General features: G+C 48.9%; 1 protein-coding gene across 2 annotated transcripts in view; it reads left to right on the plus strand.

The window, feature by feature from the left end:
- LOC143958006 (uncharacterized) overlaps positions 1 to 12,911 on the plus strand; it is a 59,086-nt gene extending 46,175 nt beyond the window's left edge. For both annotated transcript variants that reach the window (XM_077467448.1, XM_077467450.1), the window contains 5 exons: positions 6,412 to 6,697; positions 6,840 to 6,994; positions 9,107 to 9,139; positions 10,167 to 10,199; positions 12,239 to 12,911. In XM_077467448.1, the coding sequence (XP_077323574.1) occupies positions 6,412 to 6,697; positions 6,840 to 6,994; positions 9,107 to 9,139; positions 10,167 to 10,199; positions 12,239 to 12,846 (1,115 nt within the window). In that variant the 3' untranslated portion in view covers positions 12,847 to 12,911. The remainder of the gene's footprint in view (positions 1 to 6,411; positions 6,698 to 6,839; positions 6,995 to 9,106; positions 9,140 to 10,166; positions 10,200 to 12,238) is intronic.
- The last annotated feature ends 11,328 nt before the right edge of the window (positions 12,912 to 24,239 follow it).

The following is a 24,239-nucleotide window of genomic DNA, read 5'->3' on the forward strand; positions in this document are numbered from 1 at the left end:
AGGAGTTGTTATAGGCAAACTCCGCCATGGGTAGTAGCGAGACCCAGTCATCCTGCGAGAAGGAAGAAAAACAGCGGATGTACTGCTCCAGGGACTGATTGGTTCTCTCCGTTTGTCCGTTTGTCTGGGGGTGATAAGCGGAGGAAAAGGCCAGTTCAATTTCAAGAGACCCGCAGAGCGCTCTCCAAAACCTCGAGGTGAATTGGGCGCCTCGGTCGGAAACAATACTTGCCGGGATCCCATGCAGCCTTACAACTTCTTTGACAAAGATCTTGGCCGTCTCCATAGCCGAGGGAGTGCCCCTCATCGGGAGGAAATGGGCCATCTTGGACAGCCTATCTACGACAACAAAGATAGTGGAGAACCCCTCGGAAAGGGGGAGTTCCACGATAAAGTCCATCGAGATCATTTTCCACGGTCTCTCAGGGACAGGTAAAGGTTTCAGTAGGCCCCAAGCCCGCGTCCGGCTGTTTTTATTTCGGGAGCAAGTGCTGCACGAGTCCACATAGTCCTTGCAGTCCTTAAGAAGTTGAGGCCACCAAAAGGTGCGCTGAATCAGTTCGGCAGTCTTCCGGGTACCAAAGTGTCCGGCCATCTTATGATCGTGGCAGAGTTCCAACACGTTTACCTTCAAGGCTTCAGGGACCACAATCTTGCCTTTATGCCAGAACAACCCCTCACTACAGCTGACCTCGGGGCTCGGGGGCATTCCAACAGAAGCCTGTCTGATCCGGGAGATAAGGTCCCCTTGGAGGAGCAAGAAGTTCCCAGAAGGGAGAATAGTATCAGGAGGCCGAGTCTCTTCAGGGATAGAAAACATACGTGACAGGGCATCCGGCTTGACATTCTTAGAACCAGGTCTATAGGTGATATGAAATTGAAACCGGGAAAAAAAAAGAGCCCATCTGGCTTGCCGTGGTCTAAGTCTTTTGGCAGTTCTCAAATATTCCAGGTTTTTGTGGTCGGTGTAAACCAGGATGGGATGTGCAGCACCTTCCAATAAGTAACGCCACTCCTCCAGAGCCGCCTTAATGGCCAGAAGTTCTCGGTCCCCAACATCATAGTTCCTTTCGGATGATGACAGTTTGCGAGAAAAGAACGCCACCGGGAAAAGAAGGGCCTTGGCACCCTGCCGTTGGGATAACACCGCCCCCACAGCGATTTCCGAGGCATCCACTTCCAGAACGAAGGGTAAGGCTGGGTCCGGATGTTTTAGAATAGAGGCAGAGGTGAACAGCATCTTAAGTTTTTCGAAGGCCAGCTGTGCCTCAGGGGTCCAAGAGAATCGGGTACCCTGCCTGGTCAGTTCAGTGATGGGAGCAATAATCGCAGAGAAACCCCTGATAAATTTCCGGTAGAAGTTGGAAAAACCGACGAAACGTTGTACGCCCTTCCTGTCCACAGGTGCAGGCCAGTCCAGGATGGCAGATACTTTTTGGGGGTCCATCTTGATGCCCTCCACAGATATAACCAGGCCCAGGAATTGGATGGACTGGCGTTCAAACTCGCATTTTTCGAGTTTCGCGTAAAGCCCGTGTACCCTGAGACGAGCTAGCACACTACGGACATGTCTACGATGGTCTTCCAAGGATGAGGAAAAGATTAGGATATCATCCAGGTATGCAATTACGTATAGATCCAGGTAGTCGCGAAAGATGTCGTTGACAAAATGTTGAAAGGTTGCGGGTGCATTACACAGCCCGAAGGGCATGACAAGGTACTCGTAGTGCCCAAAACGAGTACGAAACGCTGTCTTCCACTCGTCTCCTTCTCGGATACGGATTAAATTGTAAGCTCCGCGAAGATCCAATTTCGAAAAGATGACTGCAGACCCCAGCCTCTGGAACAACTCGAGTACTAGGGGTAAAGGGTAACGGTTTTTGACAGTTATCTTATTCAATTCCCGATAGTCAATGCATGGACGTAAGGAATGGTCCTTTTTTTCAACGAAAAAAATGCCAGCACCGGCAGGGGAAGTAGACGGACGGATAAACCCTTTCTTTAGGTTTTCGTCAATATACTCCTTCAGCGTGCCTAACTCCTGTTCCGTTAATGGAAAAATTCTCCCAAAGGGGACTTCGGTACCTGGTAACAGTTCAATAGGGCAGTCATAAGGCCTGTGGGGGGGAAGAATATCTGCGCCTTTTTTGCTGAAAACATCCACAAAGTCCTTGTAGGGTTCCGGAACGGTCTGAAGCAATTTTGGATCGACATCCAAACAGAGAAGTTGAGAGGAGTTGCATGTCGGTCGGGCCAAGCAGTGTTGTTGACAGTAATCGGAAAGAAACTTGATTTCTCCTGTGGCCCAGTTAATGCTTGGATTGTGGGCCTGCAACCAGGGTATCCCCAGGATAATTGGAAACAAGGGGGAGGAGATGGCATCCAGACGCAGGTGCTCCTGGTGACAGGTGCCCATAGTAGCCAGCAGAGGAACAGTCTCTTGAGTGACAGGACCGGAACTAAGGGCGGAGCCATCGGCTAGATGTACAGCAAGCCCCTGAGCCTTGGGTATGAGCGAGATGTGATGGTTGGCAGCGAAGGTCAGATCGATAAAGCAGCTGCATGCTCCGGAGTCAATGATGGCTGACACTGGAAAACTCCCTCCTGGAAGCTGCAAAGTGAGGAGAAGGGCAAGGTGAGAACTGGGTTTTCTTAGAACAGAGGCACACGTGAAGGAAGAGGAAACACACTTACGTGTCTTGTTGGGGCAAGCCCTGACATAATGCCCAGGTTCACCACAGTAGAGACATAAGTTAAGGGTACGTCTGCGCTGCTTTTCTTCAGGGGTCAAGGAGGGCCGGAGTAACCCGAGCTGCATTGGTTCCGGAGCTTCCAGAGCGGGAGCAGAAGAGGTAGACGAGAACTGACCAGCAGAACTGGGAACCTTGGGGAGCACCCAGGTGGGACGGAAGTGGCTGGAGGACCTCTCCAACCGGCGTTCCCTTAACCGGCGGTCAATCTGAATGGAGAGGTTGACTAACTCATCCAGGGTTTGTGGTATTCCTACCCGTGCCAACTCATCCTTAAGGGGGTCAGAAAGTCCCATCCGGAATTGGTGACGCAAGGCGGCGTCATTCCAATCCGTGTCGGAGCTCCAACGGCAAAACTCCACTGCATAGTCCTCGGCCGCTCTGCGACCTTGTTGGAGAGAGTGTAGTGCGGCTTCTGCGGTCGCAGTCAACTGAGGGTCCTCATAGAGCTGAGACATGGCCAAGAAGAAGTTGTCAAGGCTATCCAGGGTTCCAGATTTCTGCTCCAGTAAACGATGGGCCCAGGTTTGAGGCTCGCCGGACAACAGGGATATCACAAAGCCCACCTTGGTTGCCTCTAGAGAGAATGTCCGGGGCTGCAGTGCGAAGTACAGTTCGCAGGAGTTGCGAAACGCACGATACTTAGTGCGATCGCCGGAAAACCTCTCGGGTGTAGGTACCCTTGGCTCTGGAGGAAGCATCACTACGGAGGGTGCAGATGAAAGACCGGTGGGGGAGGTTCCTTGAGGGTTAGATGAGGAGGACAAGGCTTGGACTTGCTCCTCCAACCTTGAGTAGCCATCCTGGAGACTCTTCACGGCTTGGGTCAGACCGGCCAAATGTCTGCATAACTCATCCATAGGGGAGGCCCCCTGCCCGGACTCAGTCATGGCTGCCTGATACTGTCAGGCTGGCACTTACCGAACCGATGAGTCCGCTTGGGCAGAGGGTGGTCTCCCGTACGTGTCCGACTTACAACCCCTGATAGAGCAGACAGGTGGCTGAGAGTGCGGAGTGGTAAGAGAGCCTGTGATATGGCTCCAGGAGCAGGAACTTGCAGGAAGCTTCCGGCAGCAGGTGTGTAGATAGGACACAGGCAAACTGGGTACAGAACAGGAGCAGAGCAGGCAAGTCCGGGTGCAGGCAGGGTACGGCAACAGGCGGGCAGCAGAGGCACAGAAGGAGCAGGCAAAAGAGAGGTCAAACAGGCCGAGGTCAGATGCAGGCAGAGGTCAGCGGTGTCAAGGGAAAGCCGGGTCGTCAGGAGATAAGCAACAGGAACACAGGATACGAACAACGGGACAGGAACCGAGAAGCTGTTGATCAGGCAGCACCTGGGAGATGTCAGTGGCAGACCTAAATAGGCCGTTTGGCGCCAAGCACCGCGCACACGTGCGCGCCCGCGGGCGCGCGCCCCCGAACGCCGGCAGACACACCAGCGGTACCCGAAGTGCCCACCACAGCGCGCTGACGCGCACCAGCGCCAGCAGGGGCACGTGAGGGCACACACCGACGCGCACCAGCGCCCACAGGAGCGCGCAACACCGCACGCACAGGAACACGCACCCCAGCACGCACCGCAGGACATCGGCGCGCACCAACACGGGCAGCACCGCGACCAACCAGGTAACGACCCTGACAGAGAGAGAGAGAAGAGAGAGTAAAGGAGAGAGAGAGAGAAGAGAGAGCAAAGGAGAGAGAGAGAAGAGAGAGTAAAGGAGAGAGAGAGAGAGAGTAAAGGAGAGAGAGAGAAGAGAGAGTAAAGGGGAGAGAGAGAGAGAAGAGAGAGTAAAGGAGAGAGAGAGAGAAGATAGAGTAAAGGAGAGAGAGAGACGAGAGAGTAAAGGAGAGAGAGAGAAGAGAGAGTAAAGGAGAGAGAGAGTAAAGGAGAGAGAGAGAGAGAGAGAAGAGAGAGTAAAGGAGAGAGAGAGAGAAGAGAGAGTAAAGGAGAGAGAGAGAGAAGAGAGAGTAAAGGAGAGAGAGAGAAGAGAGAGTAAAGGAGAGAGAGAGAAGAGAGAGTAAAGGAGAGAGAGAGAAGAGAGAGTAAAGGAGAGAGAGAGAGAGAGAAGAGAGAGTAAATGAGAGAGAGAGAAGAGAGAGTAAAGGAGAGAGAGAGAGAAGAGAGAGCAAAGGAGAGAGAGAGAAGAGAGAGTAAAGGAGAGAGAGAGAGAGAGAGTAAAGGAGAGAGAGAGAAGAGAGAGTAAAGGAGAGAGAGAGAGAGAAGAGAGAGTAAAGGAGAGAGAGAGAGAGGGGTGGGGGAGAGAAAGGGAGACAAGAGTAAAATAGAGAGAGAAAAAAAGGGAATAAAGAAGAGAGAGAGAAGAGTAAAAGAGAGTGAGGGAGAGAGAATTGAGTAAATGAGAGAACGAGACAGAAGAGAAATAGAGTAAAGAAGAAAGAAAAAACAGAGAGTAAAGGGAGAAAAAGAGACAACGAAAGTGAAGGACAGAAAGAAGAGAGAGGGCAAAGGAGAGAGAGAGAGAAGCGTGTAAAGGAGAAAGAGAACACAGAGAGTAAAGAGAAAGAAGAGAGAATAAAGGAGAGACAGAGAAGAAGAGAGAGAGAGAGAGGAGAGAGAAAAGAGTAAAGGAGATAGGAGAAAGGAGAGTGAAAGAAAGAGAGGGAGAGAGTAAAGGGGGAGGGAGAGAGAGAAAGAGAGATTAAGGGGAGGGAGGGAGAGAAGAGAGAGAGGGAGAGAGAGAGGAGAGAGCGAGGAGAGAGAGAAGAGAGGGAGAGAGATTAAGGGGAGGGAGAGAAGAGAGAGAGAGGAGAGAGAGGAGAAAGGAGAGAGAGAGAGGAGAGTAAAGGAGAGAGAAAGAAGAAATTAAAGGCGAGAGAAAGTGAGAGAGGGGGGAGAGAGGGAGAGATTAAGGGGAGGGAGAGAAGAGAGAGAGAGGAGAAAGGAGAGAGAGAGAGAGAGAGAGAGAGAGAGAGAGAGGAGAGTAAAGGAGAGAGAAAGAAGAAATTAAAGGCGAGAGAAAGTGAGAGAGGGTGGAGAGAGAGAGAAGATAAGAGAGAGAGAGATGGGAGGGAGGGAGAGAAGAGAGGAGATGGGAGGGAGGGAGAGAAGAGAGAGAGAAAGAGAGAGGAGAGTAAAGAAGAGAGAAAAAAGAAATGAAAGGAGAGAAAAAGCGAGAGAGGGGGGAGAGAGAGATTAAGGGAGGTCGAGAAGAGAGAGAGAGGAGAGAGAAGAGAGAGAAAGGAGAGTAAAAGAGAGAGGAAGAAGAAATTAAATGTGAGAAGAGAGAAAGTGAGAGGGGAGAGAGAAGAGAAGGAGAGTAAAGAAGAAAACAGAGATAGGGAGTAAAGGAGAAAAAGAGACAAAGGAAGTAAAGGAGAGGAGGAACAGGGAGTGAAGGAGAGAGACGAGATGGAGTAAAGGAGAGAGCAAGGATGAGAGAGAGAGAGAGAGAAGAGAGAGAAGAGAGAGGAGAGTGAGCAAAGGAAAGAGAGAAAGAGTAATGGAGAGAGTGGAGGGAGAGAGAGAGAGAGAGAGAGAAGAAAGTAAAGGAGGGAGAAGAGAGTAAAGGAAAGAGAAGGAAAGAGAGGAAGAGAGAGAGAAGAGAGCAAAGGGGGAAAATGGGGAGAGAGTTGTAGGAGAGGAGAGGAGAGAGGTCATGAGAAGTATATTCTAATACTGTTTTCTTTTTCTATGTACAAGTGAAGAATGTGGCTCCACGTGGCCTCCCCTCCCAATCATCCCTTTACTCCTCCAGAGATACCCCGGGCAGAGCCATTGATGGATCCATGCAGAGTAATTACATGCGCCATCAGTGCACACACACTGTGTCTGAGAAGAATCCTTGGTGGAAAGTGGATTTAAAATCCACCCATCGCATCCAGTCTGTGGCCATCACCAATCGGGGCGACTGCTGTAGAGAGAGAATTAATGGTGCGGAGATCCATATTGGAAATTCTAAAGAAGATGGTGGAATTGGCAACCCCAGGTAGGTCTGTATAATTCATGGAACTGCCACTGAAACCACCAACCTGAAGTGGGCAGATCTGGGCTCCAGGGAAGGAAGCTTGTAAAGCAAGTCCGGCACTGCAGCCCCCATCATAACAGGGTTCCTGTATTCTGTTTTGCAGATGCGAAACCGTATTCAAGATGAATTATGGAGAGACCTTGTCCTTCAACTGCAGAGGAATGGAGGGCCGATACGTTTCCATTAATATGCCCAACCAAACACAATACTTGACCCTCTGTGAAGTCCAAGTCTTTGGTGGACCTGTTGCTCAAGAAGGTGTGAAAAGATGAATTTTGTCATCATTCCCAAAAGGCGTTTTGTATCAGATATTTAATAAGTGTTCTTGTCTTTTAAAAGTCAGCTATTTCATTGTTTTTTGAGGGAGGGAGGAGGGTGGAATATTTCTATTCATACTTTACAAAAAGGTATGGTACTTCTTTTTACAACTGGTGGGGGCCCCAAAAACAAAAACAAAGGAGGTTTTAGATTGGTGAGGAGGATGGTCAGCATGGAGGACATATATCTGTATATGGTGAGGATGGAGGAGATATATCTGTATATGGTCAGGATGGAGGACATATATCTGTATATGGTGAGGATGGAGGAGATATATCTGTATATGGTCAGGATGGAGGAGATACATCTGTATATGGTCAGGATGGAGGAGATACATCTGTATATGGTTAGGATGGAGGAGATATATCTGTATATGGTCAGGATGGAGGAGATATATCTGTATATGGTCAGGATGAAGGAGATATATCTGTATATGGTCAGGATGGAGGAGATACATCTGTATATGGTCAGGATGGAGGAGATATATCTGTATATGGTCAGGATGGAGGACATATATCAGTATATGGTTAGGATGGAGGAGATATATCTGTATATGGTCAGGATGAAGGAGATATATCTGTATATGGTCAGGATGGAGGACATATATCTGTATATGGTCAGGATGGAGGACATATATCTGTATATGGTCAGGATGGAGGACATATATCAGTATATGGTTAGGATGGAGGAGATATATCTGTATATGGTCAGGATGAAGGAGATATATCTGTATATGGTCAGGATGGAGGACATATATCTGTATATGGTCAGGATGGAGGACATATATCTGTATATGGTCAGGATGGAGGACATATATCAGTATATGGTCAGGATGGAGGACATATATCAGTATATGGTCAGGATGGAGGACATATATCTGTATATGGTCAGGATGGAGGACATATATCTGTATATGGTCAGGATGGAGGACATATATCTGTATATGGTCAGGATGGAGGACATATAACTGTATATGGTCAGGATGGAGGACATATAACTGTATATGGTCAGGATGGAGGACATATATCAGTATATGGTCAGGATGGAGAACATATATCTGTATATGGTCAGGATGGAGGACATATATCTGTATATGGTTAGGATGGAGGACATATATCTGTATATGGTCAGGATGGAGGACATATATCTGTATATGGTCAGGATGGAGGACATATATCTGTATATGGTCAGGATGGAGGACATATATCTGTATATGGTCAGGATGGAGGACATATATCTGTATATGGTTAGGATGGAGGACATATATCTGTATATGGTCAGGATGGATCCAAATATGTATTTTTATTTTCCCTAAAAAAGAATGTATCAAAAGTTGACACCAACGCATTTCAGGAAGATGAACTTAGCCAATTGAAATGTCTTTTTATCTATAGTGTTTCAGTAATTTAGAAAACAACGAACACCAATGTTGAAAAGCAACTGCTAAAAAAAACAACTGTTTAATATACTATAGCCCTGATAAAGGCGGATTCGTGCAAGACACCCAAACGCATTGGTTGTCAATTTTTTGATAGATCCTTTTTGTGAAGAATAAAAATGTAGGAATCAGGACTAATTCCTTTCCTACAGCTTTGCTTTCTCATCCTTTCTTTCCATACATAAATCTGTAAAGATCAGACATGAACCTCGCCATCTGCTGGTCATTACACTGCACTGCAGTGCACACACATACCCTAATCAAGTACGGTTAAACTAAAGTGCTGTTGCATTTCCCCTTTCTTGTTGTTGGGTGATGCTCCACCGACTTCCGTAACACAAACGTTGCATGTCTGTGAGAGGGCAGACCCCAATAACAATGAGGGCTTTCTTGAAGGTCTGTAGTTTTGGATTGGGTTCCCCATTAAATACAGTATATCACCCACCCCTCCCCCCCCCCCCCCAATGATTTTTGAAGCATTTTAACAGAAATATATTTACAACAGTTGCTAAAATATTTGGGTGCATGTAAGATAGTAGAATGTTCCCTGGGTAGATATAAAGTGTTTTCAGTTTTTTTGAGGTGCTCAAAAAAATGTCTTCTGTTTTGTTTAGTTGTCTCGGATCCTCAGACCACAGCAGCAGCAGGTAAGTTCTACCAATTCTTGTTGTGTTCTAAGTTCTAGCAGAGGCTGGTGCTCCATCGGTCGGGGGGGGGGGGGGGGGGTGGCAGACTGACCTGACCACGAATGCAACCCCCCGTTGCTCCCGCCCACCACCATGCACTGTACACCCCCCTCTTACCTTGTGCTGGCTTCCACCACCGCACACCATACACCCCCCCCATTGCTCCAGCCCACAACCACGCACCATACACCCCTCCCCCATTGCTCCAGCCCACCACCGTGCACCATACACCCCCCCGTTGCTCCAGCCCACCACCGCGCACCATACACCCCCCCATTGCTCCAGCATACATACACCCCCCATTGTCTGTCTCTCTTACCTTGTGCTGGCCTGCCAGTGGCAGCTCCCCCCCCCCCCCTGTGTCCCGGCCTCCTTGTCTCCGTTCTCTGTCTTAAAGCCTAAGGGGATGGGTACAGCGGGCACAGCACACAGAGCGCTCCTCCGTGGCAGTTGGTGGGTCGGACTTCCCCTGCGCGACATCTCCTCCCTCCTCCTCAGCGGCCAATCAGAGCGCTTCTCCTTTCAGCCAATTGGGTCTCAGACGCACATTCCTGATTGGCCGGGAGGAGAGTCAGTATAAAAATAGGGAATAATCATTTTCTATTATCACAGAACTGGGCGGAATGGGGGGGGGGTGGGGGCGCATTGCTCTGCGCCCCGAACCCACCCTATTTTGAAGCCTATTAGAGCCTCAGGCTCTAATCACGTGCTTCAAAGAAAAAAAAATCCACCATTGGAATCCATGCGTCCGGCGTCCCTGCATGTAGATTAGGGGGGGGGGGGCGGATGCATGGATGGGGGGGAGGGCGGCGGCCCTGCTTCCCAAATAGATGGGCCGCCACTGAGATAAAGTAAAAGTAACTTACTGCTATTGATGGAGTAAAATAGAATTTTATATTTACTAATAAAAATGTGAACTTGTCCCGTATGTCTGCCTGCTCATTAACCCCTTACCTTTATTTTTTTTTCTTTTATATCTTTCTTCCAGGCAGTGAAGAATCTGATAAATTGATAACGTCTGGTATGTTTTTCTTTTCTCCAGTTATTTTATCCCCTTCCCGTCTGAGAGTAAAACAAATGTTCATGCCTAAGCACAATTTTGCAACTTTGACATGCGTTAGTAAAACTGTACATATCATCACAGCTACTTTGTGCATCCAGGGGGATTATACTGTGGGTTTTTTTTTTTTTTTTTTTTTTTTTTTAGGATAAATTGGGCTTTCATTTGGTGGTAAATAATAATTGATATCTCCTGAAAACTGGCCCAAAATAGAATATATATATATATAATTTTTTTTACATTTTGCTGTATATTTCTTGTTACTACCATGACCTACCACCACCCAACAACCCAAAATAAATTCTCCTGCTCCCGACGATCGCTGCGATACCACATATGGGTCAGTCAGGTCCACATCCCCCCCCCCCTTATTCCCCCCCATGGGTCATTCGGGTGAGGTCACCACAACCCCCGGTCGGTCGATCGATGAGCCCCACACTTACCTAACAGGCAGCGCTTCCCTCCGGGGGCGATGGGCCACGGCTTTGTCCCCCACATCTCCTCCGGTGGCCTCATATCTCTTCCCTGCTCCTGGCCCACTCAGCGGCCCCTTGAGCCGGAACTGACCACAAATAATTGATGAGTGGATTTTGGGGGGGGGGGGGGGAACCCAAGAAAGTGTTTGGCCAGGGTCCAATCAATATTAAAGATGAAGGGGGGGTGACCCCAGAAACGCGTGGACTGCATGATAAAGTTTTAATCTCTTCAGCCCCCGGAAGGTTTTACTCCCCCTTCATGACCAGGCCAATTTTTGCGAAACGGCACTGCGTTACTTTAACTGCCAATTACGCGGTCGTGCGACGTGGTACCCAAATAAAATTGTATGCCCCCCTCCCCCCTCACAAATAGAGCTTTCTTTTGGTGGTATTTGATCATCTCTGCGGTTTTTATTTTTTACGCTATAAACAAAGAGCGACCATTTCGAAAAAAATAAATACATCCGAATCAACAAAGGAATGGCTTCGCCAGAAGAAGATTCAAGTTTTGGGATGGCCCAGCCAGAGCTCAGACCTGAATCCCATTGAAAATCTGTGGGGTGGTGTGAAGAGGGCTGTGCACAGTAGATGTCCTCACCATCTAACAGATTTGGAGTGTTTTTGCAAAAAAAGAGTCGGGCAAATATTGCCAAGTCGAGATGTGCCATGCTGAGAGACTCATACCCAAAAGGAATGAGTGCTGTAATAAAATCAAAAAGTGCTTCAACAAAGAATTAGTGTAAGGGTGTGCAGACTTATGCAACCACATTATTTTAGCTTTTTATTTTTACTTCCCTCCACCTAAAAGATTTCAGTTTGCTGTTCATCTGAGTTGTACTGTTTATCGGTCACATTAAAGGTGGAAAAAGTTCTGAAATGATTTATCTTTGTCTTGTTGTTTTACATCACAGAAACCTGTGTAGACTTTTTATATCCACTGAAGAGAAGGGTGGGGGGGGGGGGTTAGTCCTTTGCTGCATTCCCCAACACAGGCACAACCTACCCTCCTGAAACTTTCCAAGCAGTAAATCACAGTGCACAAATATTTGGTCTCTGCTCACCTGAATCCATTTCAGCACAATCAGAACTCTTAAGTCCTGATGAAAGGGGAGTGTGTTTGGCCCCTGAAACCCACTGGCTATATTCAGCTATGAATCCATTTTTATAAATAAACCTACCTTGGTTTCTTGGATGTTTGACGCTCTTGATGTGTCTTGATATAGACAACAACCATGACATATCCTGCACAAAGCACATTGACAAATCAGTGGTATGGCTTTATTGGCCGCCTCTCCAACACTGTCTGATGTAGTAATTTAATTCAGCCACAAGATGTCCTCGGAGCTCCTGAAGACCGAGGACATCTTGTGGCTGAATTTAAGTACTGCAGAGGATAGGTCCAGAGAAGACGCAAATAAGACCATAGTAATACTTTTTTCAATAGACAGCTTAGTGTTTTTTTTTTGGGGGGGTGGTTGCATAATTTTGACTAATCTTATCCCAATACTTACCATCCTTTCTCAGATCTTACAGGAAAATACTTCCTGTTCCCCGAAGAAAGTAACAACAGTTATGTCGACTTGTCTCCGGCTCTGCCACTGAAATTAAAAGCCTTCTCCCTCTGCATGAAAGTGTCTTTGAATGTTTCAAAAAACAGAGAAACCATCTTATTCTCTTACCGCACCCGGTACTTCGATGAACTTAACCTATGGCAGGAAAAGTCCGGGCAGCTGGGGTTCTACATGAGTGGAGAGGGCCTCATGTTACCAAGACTGGACAGGAGGAAACAGTGGCTGCACATCTGCCTGACGTGGGAGTCGAAGCACGGGCGCAGCGAGCTGTGGGTGAATGGGCGAAGATACACCAATAGGGTTTATCGTATGGGACACCAGGTGCAATCGGGAGGCATCGCCATGCTCGGCCAAGACCAAGACGCGCTTGGGCACGACTTTGATAGATCGCAAAGCTTTGTGGGAAAAATCAAAGACCTGAACATGTGGAATAAAGTTCTGTCGCTCAAGACCCTGCGGTCAATATTCCGGGGAAAGGAGACAACAAAGGGGAACATCTTCAACTGGAGCGAGCTGACGTTTTCTAAGAAAGGAAATGTGCAAGTTGTGGATGCTGCTTGATACTTTGTACTAGCTGAGTGATTGTAACTCCTAAAATGTCCCGTAATAAAATAAGATCTCAATCACGTTAGCCTATAGAATTCTTTTTTTTATATTATTTGGAACTACTCAAAAGTTTAGATCAGTATTTCTCACATTTTTGTTACTATGGAGAAACCCTCAGGTCTTGGGGACCCCCACCCACTAAAAATATTGGACCTACAGCTCATGGTACATTAGTGTGATTAGCACATTATAAAGACTTTTTAAAAAATAATAGTGTAGCGCTGCCCTCGTGGGGGTCGCTTGTTAAAACAGTACCCCTCTGGTTGCCCTGACCCTTCAAATCCTCCGCCACCTCTGACACCATGGGTTCATACATTTTCTCACTTCTCTTTCCGCCCATCCAATTCCGGGCACTTTCACCACGATGGCCAGTTCCAGTTGACTTTCTTGTTCCCCACGCCCAACTGGTGGCAGTGACTGAGTACATCTTCTCCTTCTCTCTGGGCGGGACAGAGGACTTGCTTGGGCTTTCCATTAGGGGTATCCCGGACGAGCCCCCAAATGTAGCGCTGAGGGTTGCTTGTTAAATCAGTAACCCTCTGGTGACCCTGCAAATCCTCCGCCACCTCTGACACCCTGGGTTCATACATTTTCCCTTGTAGTGATGATAACAATAAAACAGATACACTAGAATTGATGAAACCAATTAACTTGTTTACTTAATGAAGCGAAAATGATTAGGAAAAAATCAATACAAGTTTACAGCTTAGAATGATATTTCTTATTGAAACATTATCAGTAACTTAATGGCAATCACATATCAGTACAAACATTCAACAGTGAGGACTATAATCTCTGTACACAGCAAGGCGCATACTATGCCTATGTGAACAATTTACAGGAGGACAGAGGGATGGCTTTTGTTGGGGTCAAACCCCTCTCTTCTGTTCCTCAACACATAGATGCAGCATATTAAAAAATAGTAAAAATTACAACCTTTAGAGTCGGAAACTGTATTGAAATTCAACCTGCTCTTTCAGAGAGTTCTTGGGAATTGTAGCTCTCTGAACTCAAAGAAACTGACTCCACTGGTGACATCCCCGTTGTTTGGGATGATACTATGCCAGTTTTTAACTGCTAAAATGTGAGTTTCACCATTCTATACTTTATATTAAAATCCGTACAAAATCTGCACACAGAGGGGCTTCTTCTCCCTCTTTTGGAGAGTGGTTAAAGATGTTGCTCTCTAAAGAACTACAAGTTGAGTGATAGAAGGTAAAGATGTCTGTATATAGTGTCTATGATGTTTGACCTAGATCCTTGGCACTAAGGATGATAGATGAAGCAGGAGACAATGGTGTCTATATACAGTGTCTATATACAGTGTCTATAAAGTTGGGCTATTGTTTGCTCACCCGTCATGCTCCTGCAGTAATCTTCCTCTGTCTGCTTACCTCTCCTCATGTGTTCAGACTAAGAGGCCAGCCACTTCCACCTGGTGGTTTTTATAACCTCTCCTCTAAGCATGGCTCCACCCCAGGCCCTATCAGGGAACCCAAGCCAGCGTTGCTGATCAACCATTGTGTATTCACTGTGTGTTTGGCTTCCTATTTCCTGCTTGCGTGCTCTACGTTTGTCTCTGTTACCGACCTTGGCGTGTTCTCGAATATTCCTCTCTGCTCGTGACCCTGACCTTTTGACGTGTCCCCAACTATCCCTGTCTGCCTGTGACCCTGAACCTTTGGTGTGTACTCTGTTGTTCCTGTCTGCTAGTTGTCCTGACCTCTGCCTCATCCCTTTACTATCCTTCTTGTTCCAGCCTGCTGCTTCCTTCTCCTGTAGTCTACCGTGAGCGTGAGCTGTGAGACCCTAGGGGCCACGACCTGGAGCCAGACTGCACCCCTGGGGAATGAATCTATGCTCTAGCTCCAACTGGGATCTGTGTTAATGATCCAGTAGACCTGCTTCCTGAACCTCCCTGTGTACAATCCGCAGCAGACAGTCCTAGGGTCCACTATCTTAGCGGCGCACTTCCAATTCCTACGGAGTGCATCTGTCACCTGGTCTCAGGTGACCTGACATCACCACACTGGAACAAAAGATGATGATGATAATGATGACTGTCTCTCAAGAATGTGGCTCAGGTGATGGTCTCTGGCACCACGCTACGGCTCACCCGAATCTGATATCAATGCATGATAGATGGAACAGGAGCGGCCTACAGGCTGCAGCCAAACAACCAAGGAGTACCGCCCGCAGATATCCCTCCGAATATCCGGTGGTTGATCCTGCTGATGCAGGCCGCGACTCGAATGCAGCACGCACTGACACAGAATCCCTGCACTCAGATCCACACCGGGGTCCCAAGAGAGTGCGCCAGGCCTCAGCGAATTCCCTTCATAGACTCTCCCAGCAGTCTGTTCTTCCCCTATCAGCCATCTGGTAGTTTTAGTTCCCAATGATTCCTCAAGAGGCCATCACTCTCCCCCCCTTTCCCTCTCCATCCTGCATTCATCTACTCTAACCACACCCCTTTGAGCCATGCCTATTTAAGCCACGCCCACTATTTTGCGTAAACCGTGCCCATTTTTCGCCGCAGCGCGCTTCACGCGCTGTATTTTCACCTTTTTCTATGCCACGCCTACAAATGCATGCCCCCACCCCCTAATTATAATACAACTCCGCCTACAGCTTGTCATGGTTATGCAGTGATCTTCCTGTTTGCTTACCTCCCCTCATGTGTTCAGACTAAGAGGCCAGCCACTTCCACCTGGTGGTTTTTATAACCTCTCCTCTAAGCATGGCTCCACCCCAGGCCCTATCAGGGAACCTTATATTAACCTGTGCATTGCAAGCCAACCGTGCTGATCAACCATTGTGTATTCCTTTGTGTGTTTAGCTTCCTCTTACCTGCCATGTGCTCTTCTGTTGTTCTGTTACCGACTTTGGCGTGTCTTTGACTATCCCTGTTTGCCTGTGATCCTGACCTTTTGGCGTGTCCCTGACTATTCCTGTCTTCTTGTGGCCCCGACCTTGGCTTTGTCCCTCACCATCCCTATCCTCCTGTTGCCTACTGTGGGTGTGAGCTGGGGGACCCTGGGGGTCGCGACCTGGAGCCAGTTGCAGCCAAGTCCATCCTCACCACTCGAGGCTCTGGTGAACATCTGCTGGCTCTTAGACTCCGCGCCCCAGGGAATCTTACGCTCTAACCCCGGTGGGATCTGTCTCCCATCCGCAGCAGTCAGCCATAGGGTCCACAACCTTGCGGTGCATCTGTCACCTCACCTCAAGGTGACCTGACAGTTTAATCAGCCATGGACCCGGCTGACGTGCCGCTTCCTGCAGATGATCCATTGCAGAGCTTAGTTCGCAGCAGGAATAGAGGGGAAGCAGATCCAATCGTGGGGCTGCCAGTGCCTTCAAGGCTTCAACATAGGTGAGCTTTGGGGGTGTCTGTAAATAGACTACATTGCACTGTGCCTGTCTCTCTGGCATAATGGATGGTATCAAAACTAACAGGCAGCACCACTTAGTGGTCAGAAGTTAACACAATCAGCACCCAGCAGCCATGTTATGTGACACACTGTGACAGAGCCAGCCAGAGCCATGATAGAGCGCCCCCTGCCTGTGAGTTATCATAATGCTGATGATCTTAACCAGTTTACGATTGCCTGATAGCAGATTTACTGCTACAGGGCCGTCGTGCTGCGCAGGATCACGTATATACGTGATCCTGCATTTCTGGGTGTCAGAGCCAATCAGTGGATCCGGTGGACTCGTCTAGTGGTCTGCCTATGTAAACAAGGTAGTTCGCCATTCTGTCAGTATGGAAGACATTGATCTTGCGTTCCTGCAAAGCAGGTACAGGGATCTATGTCTTCCCTTAGTAAAAGCACCTCCCCCCACAGTGAGAAACACTTGTTAGGCACACATTTAACCCATTGATTGCCCTAGAGGTTATTCCTTTCCCAGTCGGTGTCATTAGTACATATTTTTAGAAGTGTCACTAATGGCGCGTACACACGAGCGGAATGTCAGACAGAAAAAGTCTGACAGAATCTTTTCATCTGATTTTCCGATCATGTGTGTGTGCCTCATCTGACTTTTTTTTTTCGAAAATTCTGACGGACCTAGAAATAGAACATGTTCTAAAAATTTCCGACTGAACCAAATCGGGAAAAGCGCTCGTCTGTATGCTGTTCCGACGGACCAAAAACGGTGCATGCTCTGAAGCAAGTACGTGATGGCAGCTATTGGCTTCTGGCTATTGAACTTCCTTTTTCTAATCCCGTCGTACGTGTTGTACATCACTGCGTTCTAGACGGTTGGACTTTGGTGTGATCGTGTGTAGGCAAGACAGTTTCAGTGAAACTCCGTCGGAACTCTGTCGGAAAAACCTTCTGAGTTTAATCCGACGGGAAAACCGGTTGTGTGTACGCGGCATTAGTGTCCGATTTGTCCACCGCAATATCGCAGTCCCACTATGAGTCGCTGATTGCTGCCATTACTAGTAAAAAAAAAAGTATGTCCCCGGATTTCATTTTAAAAATCTGGTCACCTTACTATAGGTAAGACTTATTCTAGGCTTACCTATAGATAAAAGACAGACTAAAGGGTTTACAACCTCTTTAAATGAACCCAGTGCCCTATCACAAAACGTGGCCTGGTTATTAAGCGGGTAAATCTTCCCGGAGGGCAAGGGTCAAGGCTTGCTTTGGTTCTGAAGGGATAAGGAGACCTGTCATCGTATTTTTATTTCAATTTATTATATTATATTTGATTTGCGAATTGTTTATTTGTGTTTTTTTGTTTTGTTTTTCGTGTTTTTTTGTTTGTTTTCTTGCCCCTTGCCTCGGTTGCCAGGCAACGGCCCGGGGCTTCCCTGTACAATGTTTACAGGCTGCGTGATGACATCATCGCGGGGCGCCGCGCGCCTTCTCCCTGTGCGCCGGGCAAGATGGCGGGAGGGGAGGCGGCTTGCGTTGCACGGTGGAACGCATTTGGCGATTGATGCGGCTGCCCCGGTGGATAAGGCGCTGGGTTTGCGGGGAATCAGCCTGCTTTCTCCACCCCCCCCTCCCATGTTAGGGGGTTGTTATTGGGGGAGTAGAGCCCGTTTCGTGCCCTATTCCAAGAGGTGATGTCACTTCCGGGATGGGATGGGCCGGTGGGATCCCTGATCCCTCTGGATGGAAGGACGGAGAGCTCCAGTGATATTTTTGTTATTCTGGAGCTCCTCTCTGTCAGTGTAGAAGGTATGAAGGTTCCCTTTTTTTTTTTTTTTTCCCTCATAGACACTTAGTCCTTGTCCACGCCTCATGTATCGCATAGATTCGCCTTTTTTGTTGTTGTTGGCGCATTTATTATGGTGCCGCCCCCAGCGTGCGACAAACGTGTTTTCTAGCTGCCCTTGCGGTGCCATTAACAATGCCCCCCCACCCCACAAGTGTGACATTTACTGCATATTTACAGGAACGCGCACTTCTGCGTATTGTTCCCGGAGAGCACAGACGCCGTTGGTTCCTTCGGGTGCGTCCACATCCAGGCAATGCACAACAAAAAATAAAAAACGGGCGTCGTGCTCGCTGTGCCGCTGACGTTTAATGCCCCCCCCCCACACCCCAAATACAGCCAGGAAATGTGTTTTTATTTTTTGCATGCAGTACGCCTCGTGTGACATTCTCGCGGTAGAAGATGCGCCCCCCCACGAAAAACGTTCCAGGAGCTTCTTTGGTGCTCTTCTCCTGCTTTAGGGCATCCCGTTCACATGAATAGGGCGCTCTGTGCTGTTGCACAAAAGACATACAAGAAGAAAATAAAAAAAAAATGTGCGAAAGTGCGTATTAAAAAAAAAATAAAGTGATTGGGGTCTTCGGGTCACACACCGTGCGTCCCGCATTTGCTCGGGCACAGCAGCCCGCTCATTTAAATGTAAGGTTGTCCTGATACCGGTACTATGATTATTATTATTATTATCATCATTATTATTATACAGGGTTTATATAGCGCCGACAGTTTGCGCAGCGCTTTACAACATGAGGGCAGACATTACACTTACAATACAATTCAATACAGGGGGGGATCAGTGCTTGTACTCGCACAAATGCTCCCGATGTTTAATCCAATACCTGGGAATGCGACGGAAGTCAGCGGGTGGAGAGCGAGTCAACAGGCTGGCAGCCGTGGAACTACGGGTAAGCTGGCAGGGCTCAGCCACATATTCCGTCAAAATCTGTGACATTCGGTAAAGGAAGTGACGTTCCGTGTTTCCGTCAGAGGTTAAACCCCACAACGCCCATCTTGGTACACCCTGCACTCGGCCGCAGTGTAATCCAGCAGAGGACATCTTGTTACACCCAGCCCATATAGTTTGGGCTGGGTGTAACAAAATGCCTGCTGCTGGCTTACTATGGCCCAGTGCTGGGTGTACCAAGATGGGCGTTGCAGCATATAGTATATACCAGTGATGGCGAACCTTGGCACCCCAGATGTTTTGGAACTACATTTCCCATGATGCTCATGCACTCTGCATTGTAGTTGAGCATCATCGGAAATGTAGTTCCAAAACATCTGGGGTGCCAAGGTTCGCCATCACTGGTATATACTATATGTTAAATTACAGGAATGATGAGAGGAAAGAAAGGATTTCCTCTCATCATATAGCATGGCAAAATCCTTCCTCTTCCATTTCTTCTGCCAGGCCAGCAATTGCCAATCAGTGCTTCGTTTCAGTGCCTGACCATCATTCCCCATAAGTGCCGCCTATCAGTGCCAGCCATCAGTCTGTGCCACCTATTAGTGCCAGCCATTAGTCAGTGCCACGTATCAGTGCCTTCCATCAGTCAGTGCCACCAATCAGTGCCCGCCATCAGTCAGTGCCACCTATCAGTGCCCGCCATCAGTCAGTGCCACCTATCAGTGCCACCCATCAGTCAGTACCACCTATCAGTGCTGCATAATCAGTGCTGCATAACCAGTGCTCATCTTTGCTACTGTCACATGACATTAAATTAAGTGTCGGTAATCAGCGAGTACTTGAAAAAAAACGTTCGGTACTCTGGTACTCGTTCTTAAAAAAGTGGTATCGGGACAACCCTATTTAAAAGGACGGCTGCGCCGCGTGAAACGCACAAAGAAAGGTGCGTTCGCCGTTTTGTAAAAATGCGGCTGTAGGGAAACGGCGTGGTCTTTTTGATCATGTGATTTCCGCACACCCGCTATCGCGCTGCGGGGCTGAGATAGGTTGGGGGGAGGGGTTGTGCCATTCAGAAAGAAAGGCTAACTGCGCACGTTTACGCAAGAGCAGTGCGATCACGGGTGCAATAATCTATGCGATTCCCGCAACCTGGAAGCGCGGTTTGCAATCGTTTTTGCAATAGCCTTGATCACATGGGGGGTGCACTGTAGCGTACGGCTGTGCAAAAGCGGTGTTTGTCCGCACAGGGGTGAGCAGGTGTCCCGTGCATCCTCCCCCCCCCCCCCCCAATGCAGGCAGTTTAATTCATATTAATTTGGCACAGTGGTGACATGGACACTCCTCCGTATTTGATCTCTTTGGGGGTTCACGGCCCTGAGCGAGCGCACAGTCTGCTTTTGGAGACACGCACCCGCGCCAGGTGAAGGTTTATTGATAGTGGTGGGGGAGGGAGGGCTCATTGATGGAGGTGGAGAGGGAAGGCTCATTGATGGAGGTGAGGGAGGGAAGGCTCATTGATGGAGGTGGGGGAGGGAAGGCTCATTGATGGAGGTGGGGGAGGGAAGGCTCATTGATGGAGGTGGGGAGGGAAGGTTTATTGATGGAGGTGGGGAGGGAAGGTTTATTGATGGAGGTGGGGAGGGAAGGTTTATTGATGGAGGTGGGGGAGGGAAGGCTCATTGATGGAGGTGGGGGAGGGAAGGCTCATTGATGGAGGTGGGGGAGGGAAGGCTCATTGATGGAGGTGGGGAGGGAAGGCTCATTGATGGAGGTGGGGAGGCAAGGCTCATTGATGGTGGTGGGGGGAAGGCAGAAGGCTCATTGATGGAGGTGGGAGGGAAGGCTCATTGATGGTGGCGGGGGGAAGGCTCATTGATGGAGGTGGGGAGGGAAGGCTCATTGATGGAGGTGGGGAGGGAAGGCTCATTGATGGAGGTGGGGAGGCAAGGCTCATTGATGGTGGTGGGGGGAAGGCAGAAGGCTCATTGATGGAGGTGGGAGGGAAGGCTCATTGATGGAGGTGAGGGAGGGAAGGCTCATTGATGGAGGTGGGGGAGGGAAGGCTCATTGATGGAGGTGAGGGAGGGAAGGCTCATTGATGGAGGTGGGGGAGGGAAGGCTCATTGATGGAGGTGGGGAGGGAAGGTTTATTGATGGAGGTGGGGAGGGAAGGTTTATTGATGGAGGTGGGGGAGGGAAGGCTCATTGATGGAGGTGGGGGAGGGAAGGCTCATTGATGGAGGTGGGGGAGGGAAGGCTCATTGATGGAGGTGGGGAGGGAAGGCTCATTGATGGAGGTGGGGAGGGAAGGCTCATTGATGGAGGTGGGGAGGCAAGGCTCATTGATGGTGGTGGGGGGAAGGCAGAAGGCTCATTGATGGAGGTGGGGGTGAAGGCTCATTGATGGAGGTGGGGGTGAAGGCTCATTGATGGTGGCGGGGGGAAGGCTCATTGATGGAGGTGGGGAGGGAAGGCTCATTGATGGAGGTGGGGAGGGAAGGCTCATTGATGGAGGTGGGGAGGGAAGGCACATTGATGGAGGTGGGGAGGGAAGGCTCATTGATGGAGGTGGGGGAGGGAACTCTCATTGATGGTGGTGGGAGGAAGGCTCATTGATGGAGGTGGGGAGGGAAGGCTCATTGATGGTGGTGGGGAGGGAAGGCTCATTGATGGTGGTGGGGAGGGAAGGCTCATTGATGGTGGTGGGGAGGGAAGGCTCATTGATGGAGGTGGGGAGGCAAGGCACATTGGTGGAGGTGGGGAGGCAAGGCTCATTGGTGGAGGTGGGGAGGGAAGGCTCATGGATGGAGGTGGGGAGGGAAGACTCATTGATGGAGATGGGAAGGGGAAGGCTCATTGATGGTGGTGGGGAGGGAAGGCTCATTGATGGTGGTGGGGAGGGAAGGCTCATTGATGGTGGTGGGGAGGGAAGGCTCATTGATGGAGGTGGGGAGGGAAGGTTTATTGATGGAGGTGGGGGAAGAAAGACTCATTGAGGGAGGTGGGGGAGGAAAGGCTCATTGATGGAGGTGGAGAGGGAAGGCTCATTGATGGAGGTGGAGAGGGAAGGCTCATTGATTGAGGTGGGGGAAGAAAGACTCATTGATGGAGGTGGGGGAGGGAAGGCTCATTGATGGAGGTGGAGAGGGAAGGCTCATTGATGGAGGTGGAGAGGGAAGACTCATTGATGGAGGTGGGGAGGGAAGGTTTATTGATGGAGGTGGGGGAGGGAGGGCTCATTGATGGAGGTGGGGGATGGAAGGCTCATTAATGGAGGTGGGGGATGGAAGACTCATTGGTGGAGGGAAGGCTCATTGATGGAGGTGGGGGAGGGAAGGCTCATTGATGGAGGTGGGGGAGGGAAGGCTCATTGATGGAGGTGGAGAAGGGAAGGTTTATTGATAGAGGTGGGGGAGGGAGGGCTCATTGATGGAGGTGGGGGAGGGAAGGCTCATTGATGGAGGTGGGGGAGGGAGGGCTCATTGATGGAGGTGGGGGAGGGAAGGCTCATTGATGGAGGTGGGGGAGGGAGGGCTCATTGGTGGAGGTGGGGGAGGAAAGGCTCATTAATGGAGGTGGGGGATGGAAGGCTCATTGGTGGAGGGGGAAGATATGCACATGTGTATTCTCTAATCCTTTTCTATTATTATGCTGACATTTGGGTCACTCCTTGTCTGTTCATAAAGACTTATGTTTGTTATATGTTTCATGGCTGTTCCCTGAAGATGTCCGTTGTAGACAAAACGCGTCGGTGAGGGGGGCCCTACATTTTGGGTGTAAAATTCACCACCTGACTTATGTTTGATATAATGTTTGGGTGGAGTTTATCATTGTGTATTTATCATTTCAGGTTATGACGGATGTGTTGACAGCAGAAAAAAAAAATGGGCGAGGGTAAGGATCTGAGCGACTTTGACAAGGGTCAGATCGTAATGGCCAGGCGACTGGGTCAGAGCATCGCAGAAACTGCCGCTCTTGTGGGATGTTCCCCGTCTGCAGTGGTTGGGATCTACCAAAAGTGCTCACAGGAGGGAGAGCCGTTCAACTGGCGCCAGGGTCATAGGTGCCCAAGGCTCATTGGTGGAGGGGAGGAGCAAAGTCTGGCCGATGTAGTCCAATCCAATAGAGGAGCTTCCGTATCCGAAATTGCTGAAAAAGTGAATGCTGGTTCTCGTAGAAAAGTGTCAGAACACACAGTGCATCGCAGTTTGTTGCGTATGGGGATGCGCAGACGCAAATCGGTCAGGGAGCCCATGCAGACCTACAGCCAAAGGCGCCTACAATGGGCACATAACTATGAGAACTGGACCATGGAGCAATGGAAGAAGGTGGCCTGGTCTGATGAAACGCGTTTCTTTATACATGATGTGGATGACCGGACGTGTGTGCGTCGTGTACCTGGGGAAGAGATGGCTTCAGGAGCCGGTGGAGGCAGTGTGATGCTTTGGGCAATGTTCTGCTGGGAAACTTTGGGTCCTGCCATTCATGTGGATGGAAATACCACCTACCTAAACATTGTTGCTGACCAAGTACACCCCTTCATGGAAACCGTGTTCCCTGATGGCAGTGGCCTTTTTCAGCAGGCCAATGCGCCCTCCCACACTGCAAAAATGGTTCAGGAATGGTTTGAGGAACACGACGACGAGTTTGAGGTGTTGGCTTGGCCTCCTGATTCTCCAGATCTCAATCCAATCGAGCATCTGTGGGAAGTGCTGGAAAAACAAGTCCAATCCATGGAGCCTCCACCTCGTAACTTACAGGACTTAAAGGACCTGCTACTGACGGCTTGGTGCCAGATACCACAGCGTACCTTCAGAGGTTTAGTGGAGTCCATGCCTCGACGGGTCAGGGCTGTTTTGGCTGCAGAAGGGGCACCTACCCAATATTAGGCAGGTGGTCATTATGTTACAGTTATGGCTGATTTAAATTAAAAAAAAAAAATTAAAAAAAGCGTTCTACATGTTTAGCCAATGGGGCTGTTTCGATAAGCCCTTCACAAGATGTTTTATTCGTGTGGAACTTTTACCTACTGGTATTAAACACTAAGAAAAAAATCCTTTTCCCAGTTTTTTTATTCTAAAGTATTATTTGATAGGTTTTCATATATATATATATTTTTTTTTTTGGTGGCAATTGGCTGGTGCTGGACCACCTAATCTCCATTGGTACCGTTTGCTGTAGACTTTAGCTGTGCAGTCTGCCCATCAGTTGC

Source organism: Lithobates pipiens, unplaced genomic scaffold (genome assembly GCF_037356315.1).
Source record: "Lithobates pipiens isolate NorthernLeopardFrog02 unplaced genomic scaffold, aLitPip1_a1.2 Scaffold_56, whole genome shotgun sequence".
Taxonomy (NCBI): domain Eukaryota; kingdom Metazoa; phylum Chordata; class Amphibia; order Anura; family Ranidae; genus Lithobates; species Lithobates pipiens.